General features: G+C 40.8%; 1 protein-coding gene across 2 annotated transcripts in view; it reads left to right on the top strand.

The window, feature by feature from the left end:
• The window catches only part of MRS2 (magnesium transporter MRS2), a 32,531-nt gene extending 10,762 nt beyond the window's left edge, over positions 1–21,769 (top strand). Inside the window, exons 5-11 of one of the 2 annotated variants that reach the window (XM_049654729.1) lie at positions 4,725–4,898; positions 6,660–6,790; positions 7,228–7,344; positions 8,611–8,763; positions 9,003–9,120; positions 20,505–20,618; positions 21,160–21,769. In XM_049654729.1, the coding sequence (XP_049510686.1) occupies positions 4,725–4,898; positions 6,660–6,790; positions 7,228–7,344; positions 8,611–8,763; positions 9,003–9,120; positions 20,505–20,618; positions 21,160–21,270 (918 nt within the window). In that variant the 3' untranslated portion in view covers positions 21,271–21,769. The remainder of the gene's footprint in view (positions 1–4,724; positions 4,899–6,659; positions 6,791–7,227; positions 7,345–8,610; positions 8,764–9,002; positions 9,121–20,504; positions 20,619–21,159) is intronic. The other variant, XM_049654730.1, reaches the window with a different exon arrangement.
• Positions 21,770–23,397: the final 1,628 nt, after the last annotated feature.

The raw sequence follows: 23,397 nt of genomic DNA, 5'->3' as shown, positions 1-23,397 counted from the left end.
TGTTCTTGCTTCTTCAGGCAGGCCTGTATTGCTGTGTATTTCCCTCTTAGGACCATTTTTGCTGCATCCGAAAGATTTTGGACCATTGTGTATTCATTTTCACTTGTTTCCATGTACTTTATTTCTTCTTTTGTTTCCTGTTTGACCATTCATTGTTTAGTAGCATATTATTTAACCTCCATGTATTTGTGTTCTTTCCAGGTTTGTTCTTATGGTTGATTTCTAGTTTCATAGTGTTATGGTCAGAAAAGATGCATGGTATGAATTTGATCTTTTTCAATTTGTTGAAGCTTGTTTTTTTTGCCTAATACGTGATCTATTCTGGAGAATGTTCCATGTGCACTTGGAAAGAATGTGTATTGTGCTGTTTTAGGATGGAATGTTCTGAATATATCTGTTAAATCCATCCCGTCCAGTGTGTTATTCAAAGCCATGGTTTCCAGGTGCTGGGTGGCTCAGTCAATAAGCATCTGACTTCAGCTCAGGTTGTGATCTCATGGTTCGTGAATTTGAGTCCCACATCAGGTAATCTCGAGCCCTGTTTCTTTCTCTCTCTCTCTCTCTCCTTTCTCTCTCTCTCTGCCCCTTTTGGGATTCTCTCTCTCTGCCTCTCTCTCTTTTTCTCAAAAAAAAAAAAAAAAGCCATTGTTTCCTTGTTGATTTTTTTTTTTTTTTAATATATGAAATTCATTGTCAAATTAGCTTCCATACAACACCCAGTGCTCATCCCAAAAGATTCCCTCTTCAATGCCCATCACCTAACTTGTTGATTTTCTGATTGGATGATCTGTCCATTGATATAAGTAAGGTGTTAAAGTCCCCTATTGTTATTGTATTATTCTCACTTAGTTCCTTTATGTTTAACTATTTTATGTATTTGGTTGCTTCCATGTTGGGTGCGTTAATATTTATAATTGTTACATCTTCTTGTTGGATTGTCCCTTTTATAATTATATAGTGTCCCTCTTCGTCTCTTATTATAGTCTTCGTTTTTGTTTTTGTTTGTTTTTGAAAACTTTAAGTTTGTTTATTTTTGAGAGATAGGGACAGAGTGTGAGCAGGGGAGGGGCAGAGAGAGGAGATACAGAACTCAAAGCAGGCTCCAGGCTATAAGCTGTCAGCACAGAGCCTGATGCAGGGCTCAAACTCATGAACCACGAGATTATGACCTGAGCCAAAGTCGGGCATTCAACAGAGTGAGCCACCCAGGTGCCCCAATTACATTCTTAAAATCTATTTTATGTGATCTAAATATTGCTATCCCAGCTTTCTTTTCACTTCCATGTGCTTGACAAATATTTCCACCCCCTCACTTTTGATCTGCTTGTGTTTTTAGGGCTAAAATGCATCTCTTATGGACAGCATATAGATTGGTCTTTTTTTTTTTTTTAATCCATTTTGTTACTCTGTGTCTTTTGATTGGAGTGTGTAGTTCATTTACATTCAAAATAATGTATTTATGCCATTTATATGATTTGTGGTTGTTTCTGAAGATTTTCTCTGATCCTTTCTTTCTTTCATGGTTTGCTGGGTTTCTTTCGTGATATACTTGGAGTCTTTTCTCTTTATTTTTTTCATATCACTGGTTTTGATTTCTGGTTATCATTAGGTTTATATACAACGTCTTTTGCAGTCTGTATTAAGTTGATGGTCATTTAAGTTTGGACCCATTCTTTACTTCTCCCCTCCTGCCCCCACATTTTAGGTATACATGTCATATCTTACGTCCTTTTATTTTGTGAGTTCCTTGACTGATTTTTTTTTTCCAGAAATGTTCATTTTTACTGATTTTGTGTTTCTTACCTTCATACTGTCATTTTTGGTCTTTCCTTTGCAGTCAAGGATTCCCCGTTAACATTTCTAGCAGGATTGGATTAGTGGCCATGAGTTCCTTTAGTTTTTGTTTGCCTGGGTAACTCTTTATCTCTACTTCAATTCTGAATGACAGCCTTGCTGAATAGAGTATTCTCTTTTTTAATTTTTTAAAAACATTTATTTGTTTTTGAGAGACAGAGTACAAGCGGGGGAGGGGAAGAGAGAGAGGGAGACACAGAATCTGAAGCAGGCTACAGGCTCTGAGAGTTAGCACAGAACCTAATGTAGAGCTCGAACTCACGAACTGTGAGATCATGACCTGAGCCAAAGTCAGACGCTCAACCAACTAAACCACCCAGGAGCCCCTGGATAGAGTATTCTTTCTTGGCAGCAGGTTTCTCCCATTTTGTACTTTGAATGTATCATGCCATCTCTCTGTCTTGGAAAATTTCTGCTGAAAAAAATCTGTTGGTAGGCTTATGGAGTTTCCTTTGTATGTAACTGTCTTCTATTGTCTTGCTGCTTTTAATATTATTTCTTTATCACTGTATTTTGCCATTTTAATTACAATAGGTCTTCGTGTGGATATGCTTATGTTGATTTTGTTGGGAGTTCTCTGTGCCTCTTGAATCTGGATATCTGTTTCCTTCCCCACATTAGGGAAGTTTTCAGCTATTTTTCTTCAGATAAATTCTCTACCTCCTTTTGTCTCTCTTCTTTTGGGACTCCCGTAATACGAATGTTATTATGTTTGATGGAGTCACTGAGTTCCCTAAGGCTGTTCTCCTGTTGCATAATTCTTTTTTCTCCCTTTTGTATAGCTTGGTTACATTATTCTGTCTTCTAGGTTATTAATTCATTCCTCTGCTTCTTCAGCCTGCTGTTTATTCCATCAAGCGAAATGTTTCTCATTTCATGTATTGAGCCCTTTATCTCTTTATGTTTCCTCATCTCTTTGTCAAGGGTCTCACTGATGTTGTCCACTCTTAAGTCTGTTGAGTATCCCTATGATCATTGTTTTAAATTCTCCATCAGGTTTGTTACCTATATCTGTTTTATTTACATCTCTGGTTATGGCCTTGTCCTGTTCTTTTATTTGGGGCAAATTCCCTGTCTTCTCATTCTGTATGAGTATCTCTACCTGTTTCTGTGTGTAGGAAGGTCTCCTGTCCTTGAAGGGAATGTTCTTATGAAGAAGAGGTCCTGTGTAGTGTCTGCAGTGTAGTTTCCCTTGTTCCCCAGGGCCTGGCACTTCTGGTACTATCTCCAATCCATGCTCAATACCAAAAATACCAAATAATCCAATTAAAAAATGAGCAGAGACATGAACAGACATTTTTCCAATGAAGACATACAGATGGCCAACAGACACATGAAAAGGTGTTGAACATCACTCATCATCAGGGAAATACAAATCAAAACCACAGTGAGATATTATCTCACAGCTATCTGAATGGCTAGAATCAAAAATGCAAGAACAGCAGGTGTTGGTGAGAATGTGGAGAGAAAGGAACCTCGTGCACTATTGGTGGCAATGCAAACTGGTACAGCCACTGTGGAAAACAGTATGGAGATCCCTGAAACAGTTAAAAATAGAACTACCCTATGATTCAGCAATCACACCACTTGGTATTAACCCAAAGAAAACGAAAACACTAACTTGAAAAGATATATGCACCTCTATGTTTATAGCAGCATTATTTACAATAACCAAATTATGGAAGCAACCCAGCTGTTCATCAGTAGATAAATGGATAAAGGAAGTGAGGTATACACACACACAATGGAATACTAGCCATAAGAGAGTATTAAATCTTGCTATTTGTAACAACATGGATGGAGCTAGAGAATGTAATGGTAAGTGAAAAAAGTCAGAAAGACAGGTGCCATATGTATTCACTCATGTGGAATTTAAGAAACAAAAATGAACAAAGTAAAAAAGACACAAACCAAAAAACCAGATTCTTAGCTACAGAGAACACACTGGTGGTCACCAGTGTGGAGAGGGTGGGGGGATGGGTGAAAGAGGTGAAGGGCATTAAGAGTACACTTATCATGATGAACACTGAGTAACATATACAATTGCTGAGTCACTGTATTGTACACCTGGAACTAACATAACACTGTGTTAAGTATACTGGAATTAAAATAACTCTTTCCCCTGATCATTTTTTTAAAAATTATCTCTTTGATGGAGAAGTGTGTGATAAAGCAAACTTAGCAGAATGCTAATTATACAGTCTAAATGATATGCATGTAGGTGTTCACTGTGATTTTTCAACTTTTCTGTATAAAAAATGTCATAAAATGTTAGGAAAAAAATGTGAAAAATCTCTAGTTTTTATGTCACTAATACAGTGGCCACAGGCTACCTGTCCATATGACTCTTCTCACTAAAAGGATGCCAGTCTTTAAAATAAATTTCTAATTTCATGGTGTTCTAAATTACAGCATTAAGATTATGTTTTGTTTTTATATTTTCACATAGCTTAATATGTTTTGGTAACATTTTAAAAAGGCAGCTTTCCCATTTCAGCCAAACTAATCAGGATTAAGTCATTTATGAAAGTCCACCAAAACATGACTTTTAAGAAAACCTTTTCTTTGTTCCCTGTTATTCTCATGATTACCCGTAAGTCTTCATATGTAGTTTGATTCCAGTTCTGTTGAGGGTTAGAGGTATCAAGACTTACATATATTTTAGGCTTCCTTTCTTTAAAAAGTATATCTTAGGGTTTTTAAAAAAAAAAAACTAATTAACAATGATTTGGTTTAGTCTTAATCCAAGTTTAAAAAAGTATTAAACCCTACTTTATGACTGTTACTCTTCTCCTGCAGCTCTATAACTTGCATATATGCATGTGTATGTGTTTGTGTATACATATATATGATTTTTTTTTTTTTTACAGTATTTGAAAGCTGTGATAACTCCAGAGTGTCTTCTGATACTAGATTATCGTAATTTAAATTTAGAGCAATGGCTATTCCGGGAACTCCCCTCACAGTTGGCTGGAGAAGGACAACTTGTCACATACCCTTTACCTTTTGAGTTCAGGGCTATAGAAGCACTCCTACAATATTGGGTAAGCCTATATTTTTATTTAGCTTCTTGAATTTGTTCTTGTTTATTAAAAAAATTTTTTTAACATTTATTTATTTTTGAGAGACAGAGACAGCACAAGACAGCACAAGATACGGGGTTGAACCCACAAACTGTGAGATCATGACCTGAGCTGGAGTTGGATGCTTAACCGACTGAGTGTCCCTGTTCTTTGTCTCGTTTAAGACAAAGTTGGTATTGTCACAATGGCACTTTCCCTAACCACACCCTGCCTCCAAACAAAAACATCTCTAAGGGTCCTGTATAGAGAAAGAAGTTAATTCTTAAGCTATATGACCCAGTCAAATAGATCTAAGGTCCCTAGGTATAGTTTACAAAGTTTCTTTAAGAGTCCTATTAGGACATTCCCTTAAGCACATTTTAAGTTGGCTGTCCTTTGTGCAGAGTTGATAACTGTATTCGGGGGTGATAATTCAAAATATTTAACATCCTAAATATCATACAAGAGAACATACCAAAAAAATTTTAAATATATTCCATTTTATTCTGTAACTAAATTGTATATTGTAAAACCACATATACATGATAAATGTTATAGCTCAGATCACTCATCAGATCATTCTAATACTTTCCACATCACTCTTTGTACAATGCTTTGTTTGAGACAGCTAGCGATGCCACTGTTTGAGACGTAGTTTGACCTAGGAGCCATGTGTAATTCTTCTAATGACTCCCCCATTACGTTGATAGTCACTGAGTGTTTGGAGACCCTGTCAGGCCCTGAACAAGGGTGGTCACTGGCCTCCAGGCCCCCACAGATTGTTCATTATCTGTCCTTCTCGTTAGTCAGGTTAGTGTCAGGAGCTGGCTGCATGCAACAGTTTTAGGAGCATGCTAACCAGACTGAGGGAAGGAAGCAGGGCAAGAGCACGCACGGGGGGTGAGGACCGGGTGAACCTGGGTCCCTTCTCTCTCGTCTGCCCTGCTGTACTGAGGGAGCCGGAAATGGTTGCATCCCCCACTCAACCCGGGCTAATGAAGCAGGAGCTCAAGCTAGTATGAGCCTATGCGATGGTGACTAGTTGGAGCAGGGGACGGAGAGAAGAGAAGGTGCAGCCAGGGGTCAGTGACCGGTTACGTAGGCTGAGGAAGCTCTCGGTTCTCCTGCTGAGACCAACAGTAAATGCTGGGATTTATGTCCTTAACTAGTTTTAGTAATTACTGCTTAATTCTGTTATACTCTGTACCAACTCGTATATCCATATTTAGCCACTGGAATAGCTCTGTCAGTGCTTTCTTGCTGAATGTCTGCCATGCTTCTATATACCTGACTAATAGACTTTGACTTGACACTGATTTGTTTTTTTAAAGTCCCAAGTTACGTTTTGATTTTCAGAAGAATTTGTTATGTAGGAATTTTGAACTGCATTCTGTTGACTGAGAGCATGGGTTATCAACTGTAGAGTTTGTGTTGTAGCCGTGGAACGGCGGGTTTACTTTTAGTCCATCAGTCTTGTGTTCCTTTCATAATGAATGTTTATGCGGGAAGACCGTATGAGAGCTGATTCCCTGTTGACCAAGTGCAAGCCGGGTGACAACATCACGTGTGCTTATCTCATAACCTGGTAGATGTAGTTCTTGAATTGTCCAGAGTCAGCATTCCAGCAGTGACCGTGTTCCCAGCCATTACAGATTTTTGTGTTTAATCAGAAGACAGATCACTGACCCTGAGTATTCTAAAAAGATTGTTTTAATTCTTATGAAAGGTCATGTTGTTATCTAGATCAGCACTCTTCAGGGGAAACTTAGCGTTTTGCAACCACTGATCCTTGAGACACTGGAAGCTTTAGTGGATCCCAAACATTCCTCTGTAGACAGAAGCAAACTGCACATCTTGCTACAAAATGGCAAAAGGTAAATACAGGTGATTTACCCATTTGGGAGATAGACACAACAGTGAAATGCGTTGTATAAATTCAGATACAAAATTAGTATGTTTCTTACCTGTTTTAAAAATACCAACTAGTCTTGGTAATGGTAACGACTTACTCTCCATGCCTTCAAAATAGGAAAGTAGCCTAGGTGGGAAGTTGAGCTAAAAAGGGCACACGGGCTAATGTTTATTGAAAAGCTGTTTTGCCTGAAATGCTGCATTAGGGTCTTTTGATGTATTTTTGGTTTGGGAATTGATTCTTAATGTGCATGGTAAATATCAAAATTTTTTTACGAGTCAGTGTTTACCATCAATGTAGAAGTGATCAATTTGATAAGATACTTTAAAAAGGCACTTTTCTTGTAGTGAAATGTGTAAGGTTATGTTATTGATCATTTCTATACAACTACTCTTCTAGTCTGTCAGAGTTAGAAACCGATATCAAAATTTTCAAAGAGTCCATTTTGGAGATCTTGGATGAAGAAGAGAGGCTGGAGGAGCTCTGTCTGACAAAGTGGAGTGACCCACAAGTCTTGTGAGTATGTAGTCGTGCTTTGCTACTTATTTTGGTAGGACCTGTCACCTGTCTTCCTCAGGGTGGTTTTTCATAGAGAACGTAACCTTTTCTGAAAAGCAGAAAATAGAGGCACCTTTTATCCCCGGTGGTTTCACTATTTCCCCATATGTATTGCATCTTATTCAGTGTAACAAGGATATATTGAGTGCACACTGTGCTGGTCTACGATGAGTATAAACACACCATTACCTGTATCTTCAAGGGACTGGCCACCAAAGTGGCCCACACATCTACCCAGACAACCTAGGGAGCACAGTGGAAGAGGGAAATATTCACGTGGGGATGGGGAGATGGCGGCGAAGGAGGGGAAGACATGGACATATGTTCTGTATCTTTTGTCTAGTGTAAAAACGCTTATCTTATGAATCTTTTGTCTCTTACAAAATTAGAAATCATTTACTCTGCTTATGCACACTCAAGTTAAATGTTTACTTTTGAAGTACTCAATATTTTTTTTGTTCTTTGTAGATGAGTTTTAGAAATTAATGGAGACATCTTTGTCACGTCCATAGTTTCCACAGTCTGTACAGATTTTTTAAAGCATTTTGAGACATTAGTTACCTATATTTTAAAAAGGAAAAATTAAGATTAAAAGGGCTATTATAGCAGAGAGATATAATAGCAGGAACTTGAACACACTTTTATTTGCTTTTTATTAGGCCAGTGTGTGTCTAATATACTTTGTAAGTGTCTTGCACAGAGCACTTCACTCCTACTTATTCCCTATGGTAGGGTGGTAGGGAGTATAAGTAAAGGCTCACAAAATAACTATTGACATCATTCAAGAACACTTTTCTTCCTATATGAAAATAACATTAGGTATCTATCTTGGAAAGGAAATGCTATGTTCGTTTTTAGTTTTACCTGATTTGCACGAATTTGCACTCCTTCACCAGCATTTACACATCTGGATTTTCCTATAGGTGGTAGTGCATATTTGCATGAGAATCCTGTGAATTGGGGCCCTGGAATACAGTGAACCCGGCTGTCCTGCATAGGGATAGGACCTGTGCCCCCCGCCCCCCGCCCCACTTAGTCTAATAGTGCTTGGGGTCGCCTGACAAAGCCACTCACAGACTGACCTCCATCACAGTAAAAGAAAAGACAAAGGCCAGTTTTGTCATCGGTAGCTGAATATTGTATACAGAATCAGGAAGTTTTTGGTATGAATGTATGATGCATGCATTGGGGGCATGTTAATTACATTAACGCTTTTAATTGAAGTGAAAAGAGCAGTGCAGGAATCGACCATGCAGAAGAGATGGAATTGCTGTTGGAAAACTACTACCGATTAGCGGAGGATCTTTCCAATGCAGCTCGGGAACTCAGGGCACTGATCGATGATTCACAGAGTATCATATTCATCAATCTGGACAGGTAAGAAAGCATTCTATAAATCAGTCAGTAAATATTTTCTTTTAAAGTAATTCTAAAGTGATAAAGCTTTTAAGGCCCTGTCATTTTGGGAGGAGTTACATCATCATCTATAAATGCCACATGGGAGTATGTCCTCTTTTTAAGGTGTAGATTTAATCTGTGTGGCCTCCAATAGATTATTTCGTGGATTTGCTGTATGGCTAGCGGGCCCTTCTCATCCAAGTACGTGTTCTCTCCAGCCACCGTAATGTGATGATGAGGCTGAACCTGCAGTTGACCATGGGAACCTTCTCTCTTTCACTCTTTGGACTAATGGGAGTTGCTTTTGGAATGAATCTAGAATCTTCTCTTGAAGAGGTGAGACTGCATTTCAATAAGCTAGGGATTATTTTTTATGTTTTGAAGATCGTTTTTTAAAATGGATTTTAAGGGGCGCCCAGGGGGTTGGTTCGAGTCCCACGTTGGATGTAGAGATTGCTTGAAAATAAAATCTTAAAAAAATACAATGGATTGTAAGAAGAGTCTTAAAATGCATGCACCCCTAGTGAATTAAAATGTGTAGTCTAATTCATTCAAAATTCAGGCAGTGTTTTTAGTAAACCCTGTTACAACGTAAATATAACTGTAGCCTAGGTTACCTCAGGTTTCTTGAAACCTGGAACCACGCGTGGGAAAGGTTTGACAAAACAATGTTACACCGTGCACAGTGCTCTTCTAGGATCCCACTGTGGGGCTCTGGTATGCAGGAGCACAGTGAGATGGTGCTCCCGGAGGATCTTGCCGTAGGTGCGAGTAGTGCGGGATCGCACCGTGAGGAGACCGTGGTGCAGGTCACATGATGCGATGGTGAGCCCTCAGGGTCTTACCATGTCGTTCCGGTAATGCCGGATCGCACCGTGAGGCAGTGCTTGTGCGGCGTGGCGCCATGAGGCGACGGTAATGCGGGATCCCCCTGTGCGGTGTGTGCAGGATTGATTGTGAGGTGGTGCTCCCGCAGGGTCCTGCCATGAGGTGGCGGTAATTCAGAATCACAGAGAGGCCATGCTAATGAAGGACTTTTTTCCTAATTCTTACGTGCCAGGCATTGGTAGCTTGCTTATTTCAGTCAAGTCACAGCTCTGAAGATGGAAGTGTTACCCTACTTTACAGATGAGAAAACTGAGGCCCAGGAAATTGAGGTAATTTGCTCAAGGGCTCAGTGCTATAAAGTAACAGTTAGGATTTGAGCCCGAGACTTGTACTTTGCACTTGGCTGCACTTTCACATTAATGCAACGCTAAACTGCCAGAGTTCTTCATATCATCGTAGCCTTGTATTTTCAGAAAATACCTTACTGTAAGATTTCCAGAAAATAATCTGAATACGCACTCAGCACTCTTTTTGACTCCATGTCCTATGTAATCTGTAGGGTCGTTCTCTGTCTCTTTCCCTGTCATCCTTGTCCAACCGGTGTCCTGTCTCATCAGGACACTTCTGCTTCTAAAAAGTGGCCTGTAAAAGAAGCACATCTGGTGGTCACTCTTCTGTGAAACTGTCCAGTGGTTTTTGATTGCCCTTAAAATAAAGATCCAGGCTCCTTGGGCTGCAGGACTCTTCCTGGTGTGTGTGCCCTCGTCTGCACGTTGAGCCAACCACTCGGCCCCACTGTCCATGCTGCATTGATCTTTCTGTACAGGCTCACTTCCTCCCACACACGTTCCCTCAGCTCCCACCTCCTCTGCCTGATTGGCTCCTACTTCCTCTCAGGTCTCAGCTTACTTGTCACTTCCAAGGACAATCATCAGCGAGGCACAGTGTTAGTCGTTTTAGTTCTCCGTGTACTGAGATGTAAAGAAAAATAAATGCAGTCCATTTATTCGTTCATCCTCTAAACACCGTTTTGGTGCCTGTTACATACTAAGCACTGCTCTCAGCCTTGGGGAAACAGCAGGGAGTCCCTGCCCACGTGGGGGTCACGTGACAGTAGGAGAGAGCATAGAAATAGACATGTAGTATGTTAGGTGAGAAGTGCCATGAAAGAAAAGCCCGGCACAAGGATGATGCTCACAGGAAGTGAGATGAGGAGATGGGCTGGTCAGGGAAGGTCCTTCCGAGGAGCTGACCGTACAGAGTGGGACGGTCTATGGGAAGGTACGCGAGGCACAGGGGGCCGCACACGTACTGACTGCAGCAGGGATGGGCTGCGCTTCTTTAAGGAGCAGAAGGCCGGAAGGGGCAAGAGAAGGCGAGTCAGGAAGAGAGAGGTAGGGAAGGAGGTCACAGAGTAGACAGGTGGGAGATCGTGGTGATTTTGTAGAGCCGGATAGGGTTTGGATTTATTTTAGGTGTGCTGGGCATCTGTTCTGAGGCCAGGAGTTTTAGAATTCTTCTGTGATAGCTCCCGGCCCGTGCGGTCCCCTCTGGTAGCTCCTGGCCTGTGTGGTCCTCAGTGTGGACCCGCCCCGTTGAGATGAGAGGTGAGTGGTTCGGGGGGATTGGTTCCCACACAACAAGATTCGGATCAGTACCTCACCCGTTACAAATTCCGTCTCTGGGGATCCTGAAGGATAGGAAAAACTTCTTGTTTTTTTCTTTTTAAGATAATTTTAGAATCTTCCAAGAATAGTCCCAGAATTCCCATAGAGCCTTCATGCAGTGTCTTCAAACACCAACATTACATCACATTCACTCTGTCATTGTATCTGTTTGTGCAGCCTTTTTTTCCTGAACCACTGGGGAGTAAGCAACACATGTGATGCCCCTTCACCTGTAAATATTTCACTATATACCTTTCAGTATATACTTCCTAGAAACATGGGCATTCTCATATATAACCACAATGCAGATGTCAAAATCAGGAAACTGACATTGAAACAGTGCTGTTTTACAGTCTGCGGACCCTATTTGGATTTAGGCTTTTGTCTTGGTGCTGCTCTTTGTCTCTTAGAAGACCTTAGATCACATAGTTACCCTGTCTCCTGAGACTCTTAATGGAGACCAGCTTTCTGATCTTTGTCTTTCATGGCCATGACACTCACTAAGAAAAAGATTCGTTATTTGACCCTTGATAGCCTTTCTTTGTCCTCAGGTTCTGGTTATGCATTGTCAGTATGTTCTTACATTGAGTCCCATCAGGAAGCACATGATGTCTGTTTGTCCCGTTATTGGGACCATCGGTTAGGGAGGTGTCTGCCAACTTTCTCTCCTGTGAAGTGACTCTGTGGAGTGAAATGTCTCAGAGGGAGATACTTTGAGACTGTGTAAAAGTCCTGTCATTCTTCAAATTTTCACCCTCTGGTTTTTGCATCTGTCACTTGACCAAAAACTAATTCATGCCTGAATCAAATATTACTGTGATGGTTACCAAATGGAGATTTTTTTTTTCTTTTTGTTTCAAGTGTACAATATAGTGATTCAGCACTTCTACACATCACCGGATGCTCATCACATGTGCACTCCTTAATCCCCACCATCTATTCCCCATCCTCCCCCCACCTCCCTTCAGGGGACCATCAGGTGGTTCTCTACAAGAGTGTGTTTCTTACTTTATCTCTTTTTCCCCCCTTTTCTTGTTTCTTAAATACCACATATGAGTGAAATCATATGGTATTTGTCTTTCTCTTTTTTTTTTTTTTTTTTTTAACATTTTGTTTAGAGAGAAAGTGCAAGCAGGGGAGGGGCAGAGAGAGAGAGAGGGAGACAGAATCCCAAGGAGACTCCACACTGTCAGCACAGAGCCCGATGCAGGGCTTGATCTCACCAACCGTGAGATCATGAGCTGAACCAATATCAAGAGTTGGTAGCTTAACCAACTGAGCCACCCAGGTGCCTCATGACTGACTGTGTGTGTGTGTGTGTGTGTGTGTGTGTGTGTGTGTGTGTGTGTAAAAAAACACACCTTTTGTATCCATTCATTTATTGATGGACACTGAGGGTTCTTCCATTGTTTGTTGTAAATAATGCTGCCATAAACATAGGGGTGCGTGTATCCCTTTGAATTAGCGTGTTTGTATTCTTTGGGTAAATACCCAGTAGTGTGATTGCTGAATCATAAGGTAGTTGTCTGTTTTTAACTTTTTGAGGAACCTCCACACTGTTCTCCACAGTGGCTGCACCAGTTTGCATCCCTACCAACAGTGCATGAGGTTCATTTTTCTCCACATCCTTTCTAGCATCTGTTGTTTCTTGTGCTGTTGGCTTTAGCCATTCTGACCTGTGTGAGGTGATACCTCATTGTAGTTTTGGTTTGCATTTCCCTGATAATAGGTGATGATGAGTATCTTTTCATGTTGTCTCTTCTGTTGGCTATCTGTATGTCTTCTTTGGAGAAATGTTTGTTCATGTCTTCTCATTTCTTAATTGGATTATTTGTTTTTTGGGTGATAAGTTAGATCAGTTCTTCATATATTTTGGATACTAGCCCTTTATCCAATATGTCATTTGCAAATATCTTCTCCCGTTCCATAGGCTGCCTTTTAGTTTTGTTGATTGTTTCCTCTGCTGTGCGGATTTTTCTGTTGATGTAGTCCTGATTGTTTATTTTTGCTTTTGTTTCCATCGCCTCAGGAAACCTATCTTGAAAGAAGTTGCTGTGGCCAAAGAAGTTACTGTCTGTGTTCTCTTGTAGGATTTTTATAGTTTCACGTTTCACATTTAGGTCTTGAATCCATTTTGAACTTATTTCTGTGTATAGTGTAAGAAAGTGGGTCCAGTTTCATCCTTTTATTTGTCAGTTGAGCCAGCACCATTTGTTGAAGAAACCATCTTTTTCCATAGGAGGCATATTCTTGCCTCTTTTGTCAAAGATTAATTGACCATATATTTGTGGGTTTATTTCTGGGCTTTCTGTTCTGTTCCATTGGTCTGTGTGTCTGTTTTTGTGCCAGTATCATACTGTTTTGATTATTACAGCTTTGAAATAGAACTTGGAAGTCCAGAATTGTGATGCCTCCACCTCTGCTTTTCTTTTTCAAGATTGCTTTGGCTATTTGCGGTCTTTTGTGGTTCCATACAAATGTTAGGATTGTTTGTTCTACCTCTGTGAAAAATGCAGTCAGTGTTTTGATAGGGACTACATTAAATGTGTAGATTGCTTTGAGTAGTATAGACAGTTTAACAGTATTTATTCTTCCAATCCATGAGCATGGAATGTCTTTCCATTTCTTTGTGTCGTCTTGAATTTCTTCTTTCATCAGTGTTTTATAGGTTTCAGAGTACAGATCTTTCACCTCTTTGGTTAGGTTTATTCTAGGTATCTTACTTTTTTTTTATGCAATTGTAAATGGGCTCTTTTCGTAATTTCTTTCTCTGCTGCTTCATCATCAGTGTAGAGAAATGCAACAGATTTCTGTACATTGAGTTTGTACCCTGCAACTTCACTGAATTCATGTATCAGCTCTAGCAGGTTTTTGGTGGAGTCCTTCAGGTTTTCTATGTATAGTATCATATCATCTGCAGATAGTGAAAGTTTTATTTCTTTGTTACCAGTTTGGATGCCTTTATTTCTTTTTGTTGTCTGATTGCTGAGCCAAGGACTTCCAGTACTATGTTGAATAAAAGTGATGGGAGTGGACATCCTTGTCTTGTTCCTGATCTTAGGGGAAAAGCTCTTAGTTTCTCACCATTGAGGATGATATTAGCTATTGGGTTTTCCGGTATACAGACTATTTTGTTGAGGTATGTGCCTTCTAAACTTACTTTGTGGAGGGTTTTATCATGAATGGCTATTGTACTTTGTCAAATGCTTTTGCTGCATCTGTTGAGATGATCAGTACAGTTTTTATCCTTTCTCTTGTGGATGTGATGTATCATGTTGATTGATTTGCGAATATTGAACCACCCTTGGATCACAGGAATAAGTCCTACTTGCTGGTAATAAGTCTTCACATTTCCTATTTCTTCCTGATTCAGTTTTGGGAGGTTATATGTTTCTAGGAATTTATCCATTTCTTTAGGTTGTCCAATTTGTTGGCATATAATTTTTCATAATACTGTTTTACAATCCTTTGTATTTCTGTGACACCACTTATTTCCCATTTCATTTCCGATTTTTTTTTAAATTTTTATCTTTTAATATTTATTTTTTGAGAAAGAGAGCACAAGCAGGGAAGGGACAGAGAGAGAGGGAGACACAGAATCTGATGCAGGTTCCAGGCTCCAAGCTGTCAGTGCAGAGCCTGACATGGGGCCTGAACTCACAAACTGAGATCACAACATGAGCCAAAGTCGGACACAACCCACTGAGCCATCCAGGCGCCCTCATTTCTGATTTGAGTCCTCTCTCTCTCTTCTTTTTCGAAGAGTCTGGCTAAAGGTTTATCAATTCTGTTGATCTTTTCAAACAACCAGCTCCTGGTTTCATTGATCTGTTTTTTTTGTTTTTTTTGTTTTTTTTTTTAGTTTCTATTTCATTTCTGCTCTTTTCTTTCCTTCTACTAGCTTTGGGTTTTGTTTTTTCTAGTTCCTATAGATGTAAGGTTACGTTGTTTGAGATTTTTCTTCTTGAAGTAGGCCTGTATTGCTATAAACTTCCCTCTTGGCACCACTTTTGTTGTATCTTGAAGAGTTTGGACCATTGGTTTTTCATTTTCATTTGTGTCTCTGTAGCTTTTTTTTTTATTTCCTCTTTGATTTCTTGGTTGATTTATTCATTGTTTAGTATCATGGTATTTAACTTCCATGTGTTTTTGGTCTTTCCAGATTGTTTTCTTATGGTTGATTTCTAGTTCCATAGCATTGTGGTCAGAAAAGATATGTGGTATGACTTCAGTCTTTTTGACTTTTTTTGAGACTTGTTTTGTGGCCTGATATGTGGTCTGTTCTGCAGAACGTTCCATGTGAACCGGAGAAGAATGTGTATTCTGCTTTTAGGATGGAATGTTCTGAATATATCTGTTAAATCCATTTAGTCCGATGTGTCACCATTTCCCTAGTGATACTCTGTTTGGATGATCTGTTCATTGATGTAAGTGGGGTGTTAAAAGTCCCCTACTATTATTATTGTATTGATTACTTCCTTTATGTTTGTTATTAACTGTTTAACGTATTTGGGTGCTTTCATGTTGGGTACGTTAATGTTTACAATTCTTATATCTTGTTGGATTGTTTGCTTTATGATTGTAGCATCCTTCTTTGTCTCTTGTTGCAGTATTTGTTTTAAAACTATTTTTTCCATCTAAGCATTGCTACCCCAGCTTTCTTTTCACATTCATGTGCATGATAAACGTTTCTCCATCCCTTCACCTTCAGTCTGTTAGTGTCTTTAAGTCTGAAATGAGTGTCTTATAAGCAGTATATAGATGGGTCTTGTTTTTTTATCCATTCTGTCACCCTATGTCTTTTGGAGCATTTAGTCCATTTACATTCAAAGTAATTATTGATAGATATGTACCTTTTGCCATTTTGTTACTTGTTTTATGGTTGCTTTTGTAGTTCTTCTGTGTTCCTTTGTTCCCTTGCTCTCTTCTCTCACGATTAGTTGGCTTTCTATAGTGATATACTTGGATTCCTTTCTCTTTATTTTTTGCATATCTATTACTGGCTTTTGATTTGTGGTTACCATTAGGTTTGTAAATAACATCTTCTGCATATAGCGGTCTGTGTTAAGCTGGTGTTCACTTTAGTTTGAACCATCCTTTACTCCTCTCCCACATTTAGGTATGTGGTGTCATACTTTACATCCTTCTATTTTGTGAGTCCCTTGATTGATTTTTTACAGATATACTTATTTCTACTGCTTTTGTGTTTCCCACTTTTCGTACTCTCACAGTCTTTCCCAAGAGTCCCCTTTAACATTTATAAGGCTGGGTTAGTGGTGATAAATTCCTTATACTTGTTTGTCTGAGAAACTCTTTATCTCTCCTGTTCTGAATGATAGCCTTGCTGGATAGAGTAATTTTGGCTGCAGATTGTTTTCCTTTCATCACTTTGAATATATCCTGCCACTCCCTTCTTCCCTGTAGTTTCTGCTGAAAAATTAGCTGATAGCCTTATGGGGTTTCCTTTGTATTTGATGTTCTTCTTTTCTCTTGCTGCTTTTAATATCCTCTCTTTATCACCACTTTTTGCCATTTTAATTACCATATGTCTTGGTGTGGACCTGCTGGGTTGATTTTGTTGGACTGTCTCTGTGACTCCTGGATCTGGGTTTGTTTCCTTTCCCAGATTCTTGACGTTTTCAGCAGTTATTTCTTCACATAAATTTGCTCTCCCTTTTCTCTTTTCCTTCTGGGATCCTTGCATTGCGAATGTTATTACACTTGATGTGTCACTGGGTTCCCTAAGTCTATTCTCCTTTATAACTTGTTTTTCTCTCACCTGCTAATAAGCTCAATCACTTTCCATTACTTTGTCCTCAATGGATATGTTCTTCTGCTTCCTCCATTATATTCTATCTAGTGTATTTTTAATTTCATTTATTGTGTTCTTCATCTCTGATTGGTTCTTTTTAAGTCCTTGTTAAGCGTCTTACTAATGTCCTCCACTCTTAAGTCCAGTAACTATATGATCATTGCCCTATATTTTCTATCAGGCATGTTGCTTATCTCCATTTCGCTTAGGTGTCTTGCTGTGATTTTGTCCTGTTCTTTTATTTGGGACATATCCTTCTGCCTCATTTTGTCTCCCTGTTTCTATGTATTAGGAAAGTCAGCTATGTCTCCTGCTTTTGAAGGCAGTGGCCTTGTAAAGAACAGGTCCTGTGTGCCTGCGGGACACCGTCCCCTGTTCACCAAAACCTGGCGTTTCAGAGGTGTCTCCTGTGTGTTTGGAGTGCACCTGACTGTTGTGTCTGGGCCACGTTTACCTTCAGTCCCGCTGTCTGCAGTGGCTCTTGGCCTACTCTGGGCAGTGTTTGGTCTCTGTGGTGTTAGTGGGCCAGTCTGGTGCCACCTTGGGCTTGAGTTGAGTCACACCAGCCATTTGTCAGAGATGCAGTAGCACCGAACTGCAGGCTGCTTTCCAGCATTGTCCCCTGAGAAGCTTTCATTGGCGGACAGGGCCTGCAGTCAGATCAGCTTTCTGCCCCCAGCCCACTGCTGGGGCCACATTCTGACCTTCCCCTGTCCCCGGGCAGGAGGTACTCTGGAGCGGTGCTGGCCCCCATTGGGGCTGCTTGCACACAGCCAGGCTTGGGGGCGCTGCTTCTGATGGGCCCCTGCCCTGGAGTGTGTGGATGCACGGAGTGCCCAGGGTGTAGGAGTGTCCGTGTTCTCAAGGTTTGTTGGGTCTCCTGGGGGAGGAGACCACAGTGCTGGCACTGAGGCAGGCCTGGCTGTGGGTGCGGAGGGAAATGGCACCTGCCAGCTCCTTTGTTTTGCGTGTCCCGGAGGGACAGACACCTTTGGGAGACTCCTCCAGGACACGCTCTCTCACTGCTGCTTCTATGCTGTATCTCCCCTGGGCTGTTTCTCGTGTTGGCTCTTTAAAGGCAGGGACTCAGTTTCCTCTTGACCTCTCGGCTCTCTCAAAGTTGAGCCTGCTGATTGATTGATCGATTGATTGATTTTAGTTATATATTTTTTAAATTTTATTTACTTATTTTGAGAGACAGAACAAATGGGGGAGGGGGAGAGAGAGAGAGAGAGAGAGAGAGAGAGAGAGAGAGAAAGAAAGAAAGAAAGAAAGAAAGAGAGAGAAAATCCCAAGCAGGCTCCACACTGTCAGCACAGAGCCTGACACAGGGCTCGACCCCACGAACTGTGAGATCGCGACCTGAGTCAAAATTGAGACACGCTCAACCGAGCCACCCAGGCGCCCAAGTCTGCTGATTTTTTTAAATTCCAGGTTTTAAGTTTTGCTGATTATAAGAATTCACAAAATTTAGCCTCTCTGGTTTACAAAGCCAGTGTTATGTGGATTTGTCTTCCCATGCAGGCCCCCCGTGTGACGGTCTGTTTCTCTCCCCTCTTCTGTGCCTGCAGGTTCCTCCCTCTGTGCACAGCCCCACTGTCATTTAGCTCCCCACCCTGTCTCCATACTCCCTGCCCTCTTGGCTGTAGCTTCTTCTCCACATTTATTTGCGGAGTCTGTTCTGCCCATCTTCAGGTCGTTTTCTGGGTTAATAACACTAACGTGAGTCTAGTTGTGTCCAGTTGTGTCCTGGGATGAGGTGAGCGTAGGGTCCTCCTACTGCACCATCTTCCAAATGCAGTTTCTCTGTATTTTAGTAGCACGTGGAATTTCAAGCTTGGTTGGAACTTGGCTTACCTCTCGAGTGTATCACATTTTGGCATTCCCAGATGTTTGATTCATACGCGGATTACTGAATCAGTCTGCAGCAAAGATAGTAGTGATCCGTGTACACTAAGTCTCATTTAAACATAACTTTTACTTGGGACACCTGGGTGGCTCAGTGAGTTAACTGTCCGACTTCAGCTCAGGTCATGATCTTTCAGTTCACGAGTTCAAGCCCCGCATCGGGCCCTGTGCTGTGACAGCTCAGAACCTGGAGCCTATTTAGGCTTCTGTGTCTCCCTCTCTGTCTGTCCCTCCCCTGCTTGCACTCTGTCTCTCTCTCTCTCACACACAAGTAAATAAACATTAAAAAAAAAATTAAACATAACTTAATAAACTAGGGCCTTTTTCTTTTTTCTTTTTTTGGATGACTAGAAAACGTGTGAACATTAACAAAAGTTAACTCATTTAGCATTTGTCTCCCTGATAGCTTATATCTAACTCTGAGTTCCTGTTCCATCCAGGGAGGTGGGTTTCTCCTTCATGCATGGTATGAATTTCTAACAGTGATAGTTTATCATTTGTGTGACGGAATTACCTGGGGGACAGGTGAGCTCTCCGGTCACTGGAGCTAACGAGGCTGTGGTTGATCACCAACTGACAGAGCTAGAGATGGAATCCCTTCCCTGTGGGATAGTAAACATCAAGTCTGGTTCTGTACATGGATGCATTACACTGCAAAAATACAACGATTCTGAAAATCACAGGGGAAATACTTATTGTATAAGTCGGAGCTTCCCAAACTTCCTTGGTCCGTGATGCTTAGGGTCTTTCCATAGTATCACTAGACCAAAAGTTTTTTGATTATGTTGTAGCTTTTGAGATGTTACCTAACAATTTTTATATGAAGTAGTTAAGTCAAACAACTTACTGGTGGTTCTCAGAGTACATTGCAGATGTCGCTGTGTTCCTCTTAAAAACTTAAAATATTCTGGGGGTGTTGTGATGCTCAGGACACCGCAGCTCACAGTTTGGGAACTAGCCATATGCAAAAAATGTGTGTATACTCTCTGTGTGTAACTAATCAGGTTTGTATGTATGTAAACAAAGACTGGAAGAAAACAAAGTACGAGTTATGTTTGGCTTATAGATGATTAAAATAATTTTTTTTACGTTTATTTATTTTTGAGAGACAGAATCAGAGCACAAATGGGGGAAGGACAGAGAGAGAGGGAGACACAGAATCCGAAGCAGGCTCCAGGCTCTGAGCTGTCAGCACAGAGCCCGACATGGGGCTGGAACTCCCAGACCGTGAGACCTGAGCCAAAGTCAGAAGCTTAACCAACTGAGCCATCCAGGCGCCCCGATTTTAAAATATTTAAGCCCTTTTAAATCATGTTTTCCTTCTAATTTATTTCTGATTCTTGGGTCTCTGGGTGCAGTCAAGGCTTGTTCTTAGGTCCTTCCTGCAGGAAGGAGCTGGACAGACAAGAGGCTTCTTTTAAGCTCTGGGGCAAGAGTAGTGTGGGAAATTCTACTGCTAAGGAACCCAGCCTTTTGTGATTAAAATGAACTGTGTTCTCTTTTAGGACCATAGGGTGTTTTGGCTGATTACAGGAATTATGTTTATGGGAAGTGGCCTCATCTGGAGGCGTCTGCTGTCATTCCTCGGACGACAGCTCGAAGCTCCTTTGCCTCCTGTGGTATGTGGTGTGTGGTGTGGAGAGTCGCGCGCAGCAGTGCAGCACAGGGGTCACATCTGGGCTCCCGAGACACTCAGCCTGGGCTTACGTGGTCACAGGCTCTGCAACCCTGAACACATCACTTAATTTCTCTAAGCCTCCCTCACTTTCCCCATCTGCCAGTTAAAGTACTAGTGGGAGAGTTAAATAATATACGTAAAGTACTTGTTAGCACAGTGCCTGGCATAGTAAACAAGTTAGAAATACTTCTTCTGTGTGCAGCGCTGTGATGAGCATTATGTATTTAGACAGATGTTAGCAATTCTGCCGCAGGCTTTGTCATAACCCCAATTGAAATGTAGAAAATGTAGTGTTCTCATCAAGATAAGTTTACCCTTTTTCTCCCCCTTCTACTCCTTGTTCACACCAGGAGTAAACACGTAAGATACTGATACAAGTCTTACGGTCCTTCCCTCATGTGGTAGGTAGTTCTCATTTTACTAGGGGCTTTTCTTTTCAGACAGACACCAACTAAAATGATTAATTTCCCTTCTTTATTTAGATGGCCTCTTTACCCAAAAAAACCCTTCAGGCAGACAGAAGCATGGAAATGAAACACAGCTTCCGGCCAGATGGACCCGGATCAAGCAGGAGTGTCCTGACAACGCGGTAGAGACTGGATTATTTGTTTATAGTCACGAGAAACTTCTGATACTTTATTTTCTTTTATAGAATCAGAGACTTGAAAAAAATCACTGATACTTAAATTATAATGTCTGATAAAATATTAGGGCACTCACAGTACTAGAACTTAATTGCAAAGTACTTGCTTTGTAAAAGGCCAAAATTCTATCTTCCACAAAGTGAAAAGGCTGTTTTCAGAGACATGATGTGAGGCATGGAGAGACTGATTTATACATATCAAAAAAAGTACAGCCTCACGCCAAGCAAAGCCTGAAAACTTGATGAACCCGTGTGATGAGACCAGGTAGCAGCTCTTAGGAAGTTCCCAAGAACAAGATTCCCTGTGCTGACTCTCAGGTGACTGGAAAGGTAGGAAAATCTATATTAACCTCAAAACACACTTGGAAAGTTTGTGCTTTAAATCAGTCTTTTCTTGTATTTGCCTCCTTTTTATATAAGGCAAATAAAAATGAAACGATTGAACATCAGCTTACATGGATTCCATTTAATCAAGATTTCACTTTCTTGAACCCTGGAACTATTTTTCTTTGCTTGGCTATAACAAAGCCTTTAGAAATAGTGTCAAAAGAAACTATTTCCCTTCTGTTACTTGGTCGTTCCCGGACTTTAGACAGAGGGGTCACCGCGACCACCCCCGAAAAAAAGTGCACATAGCCACAGATGGGCTTCCTAAAACCAAAAGGTGGATAAACTTTCAGAATTTTGTCTACAGTCAGGTTGGGATTCAGAACTGTGGCTATTTGTAAGTCTCAAAACGGCTATCCGACTTACCATCTTAACTACCATTTTTATATTTTCTGGAGGTTAGTTTTGCAGAACATGATAGCTTTCCTTCCCTTCAAAAGTAACATGGAAGATTCCAGAGCAGCTCTTGTACTCCAAAGAACAAATATGCCAGTGATGTTGGGATCACCTGATACTACAACAGGATGTCATATGGGGAAGTTTAGGAGTCCGTTTACCAAGTGGTTTGGTGATAGCTCCTGGAACAGCATTTTTATTCCTAATTTGAAAGAAAACGGATGAAGTTGTCAATTTTCCCCACTCCCAGGTGCGGTTACAGGAGGCCTTCAAAGGTGGAAGATAGAATGGCAGGAGCTGTGGCCTGAGCCCAGGGCAGAGTGGCCCCCAAGTACGCTCTGTGGTGTGGGTGTTGGAACATGGATAGACGTGGCTCTCTAGTGTCCTGAATCTGTGCGGTGGTTTTCAAGACAAAGTCTCTCTGGTAATCCTTAGATTTCACAGGACACTCTTTGGCCCACCTCAGAGCACCTGCTGCTGGTCTTGTGCTATCACTGTAAAGTAGGTTATAAACGTTAACTGTGACAGGGGAAGAATTGAAAGCCCAGAGGACTTTGATTTGACTGAGATCAGACACAATTGAATTTTGGCCTTTTTCCTTTTGGTGTGACTTAGTTTGCAGACTTGGGTAAGATAATTTTTTTGATGAGTCCCATCTCGTCAATAAAAGGGAAATGGCAATTACCTCCTTAGTCTGCAGAGAAGTCACTGATGGTTTATCAGATAATCTAAGGTGCTCACATCAAGGAGGATTTCAAAATGTCAGCCAGCTCTGCTTAGCAGACAGTAAGTAATAAGATGGCCTACACTGAAAATTACAAAGTTCAGTGGTTTTAACTTCTGTAAATAAAACGTTAATACCAAACACTTGGTTACGTAAGCGAGCAGTCTTATCACCTGTTTCACAAGTTCAAGGAACAATATTCTTCAGACTGTCCATTTTTGGAAGGCAGAAAATAGCATCCTAAAATGACATCTGAACACTCGCTTTATTCTTGATAAACCGATTGTGATGAATAACCACTAAATAAAAAGATCGTGGGGAGTCATTCTAAGAGTTGTACACAGCTTTATTTTTTGGAATTGCAATGTTAAACACACTTTAAGTGGTACCTGTGGAGGTGGGCTAATGGATGGTGCCTGGACTGGGGCATTCAGAGATCTGAGTTTATTCCAAGACCCACTTCAGATCGCTCTAAATCTGCAGTACAAAGGCATAAAACCGTTCTGATCTCGAAGCAAGTTGTTACATATACATAGAAAAACAGACCGCAAGTATGTACATGTGTTTTGA

Source organism: Panthera uncia, assembly GCF_023721935.1.
Source record: "Panthera uncia isolate 11264 chromosome B2 unlocalized genomic scaffold, Puncia_PCG_1.0 HiC_scaffold_25, whole genome shotgun sequence".
In the NCBI taxonomy this organism is placed as follows: domain Eukaryota; kingdom Metazoa; phylum Chordata; class Mammalia; order Carnivora; family Felidae; genus Panthera; species Panthera uncia.
The sequence above is the reverse complement of the archived record's forward strand: the minus strand, read 5'-3'. Positions and strand labels throughout refer to the sequence as shown.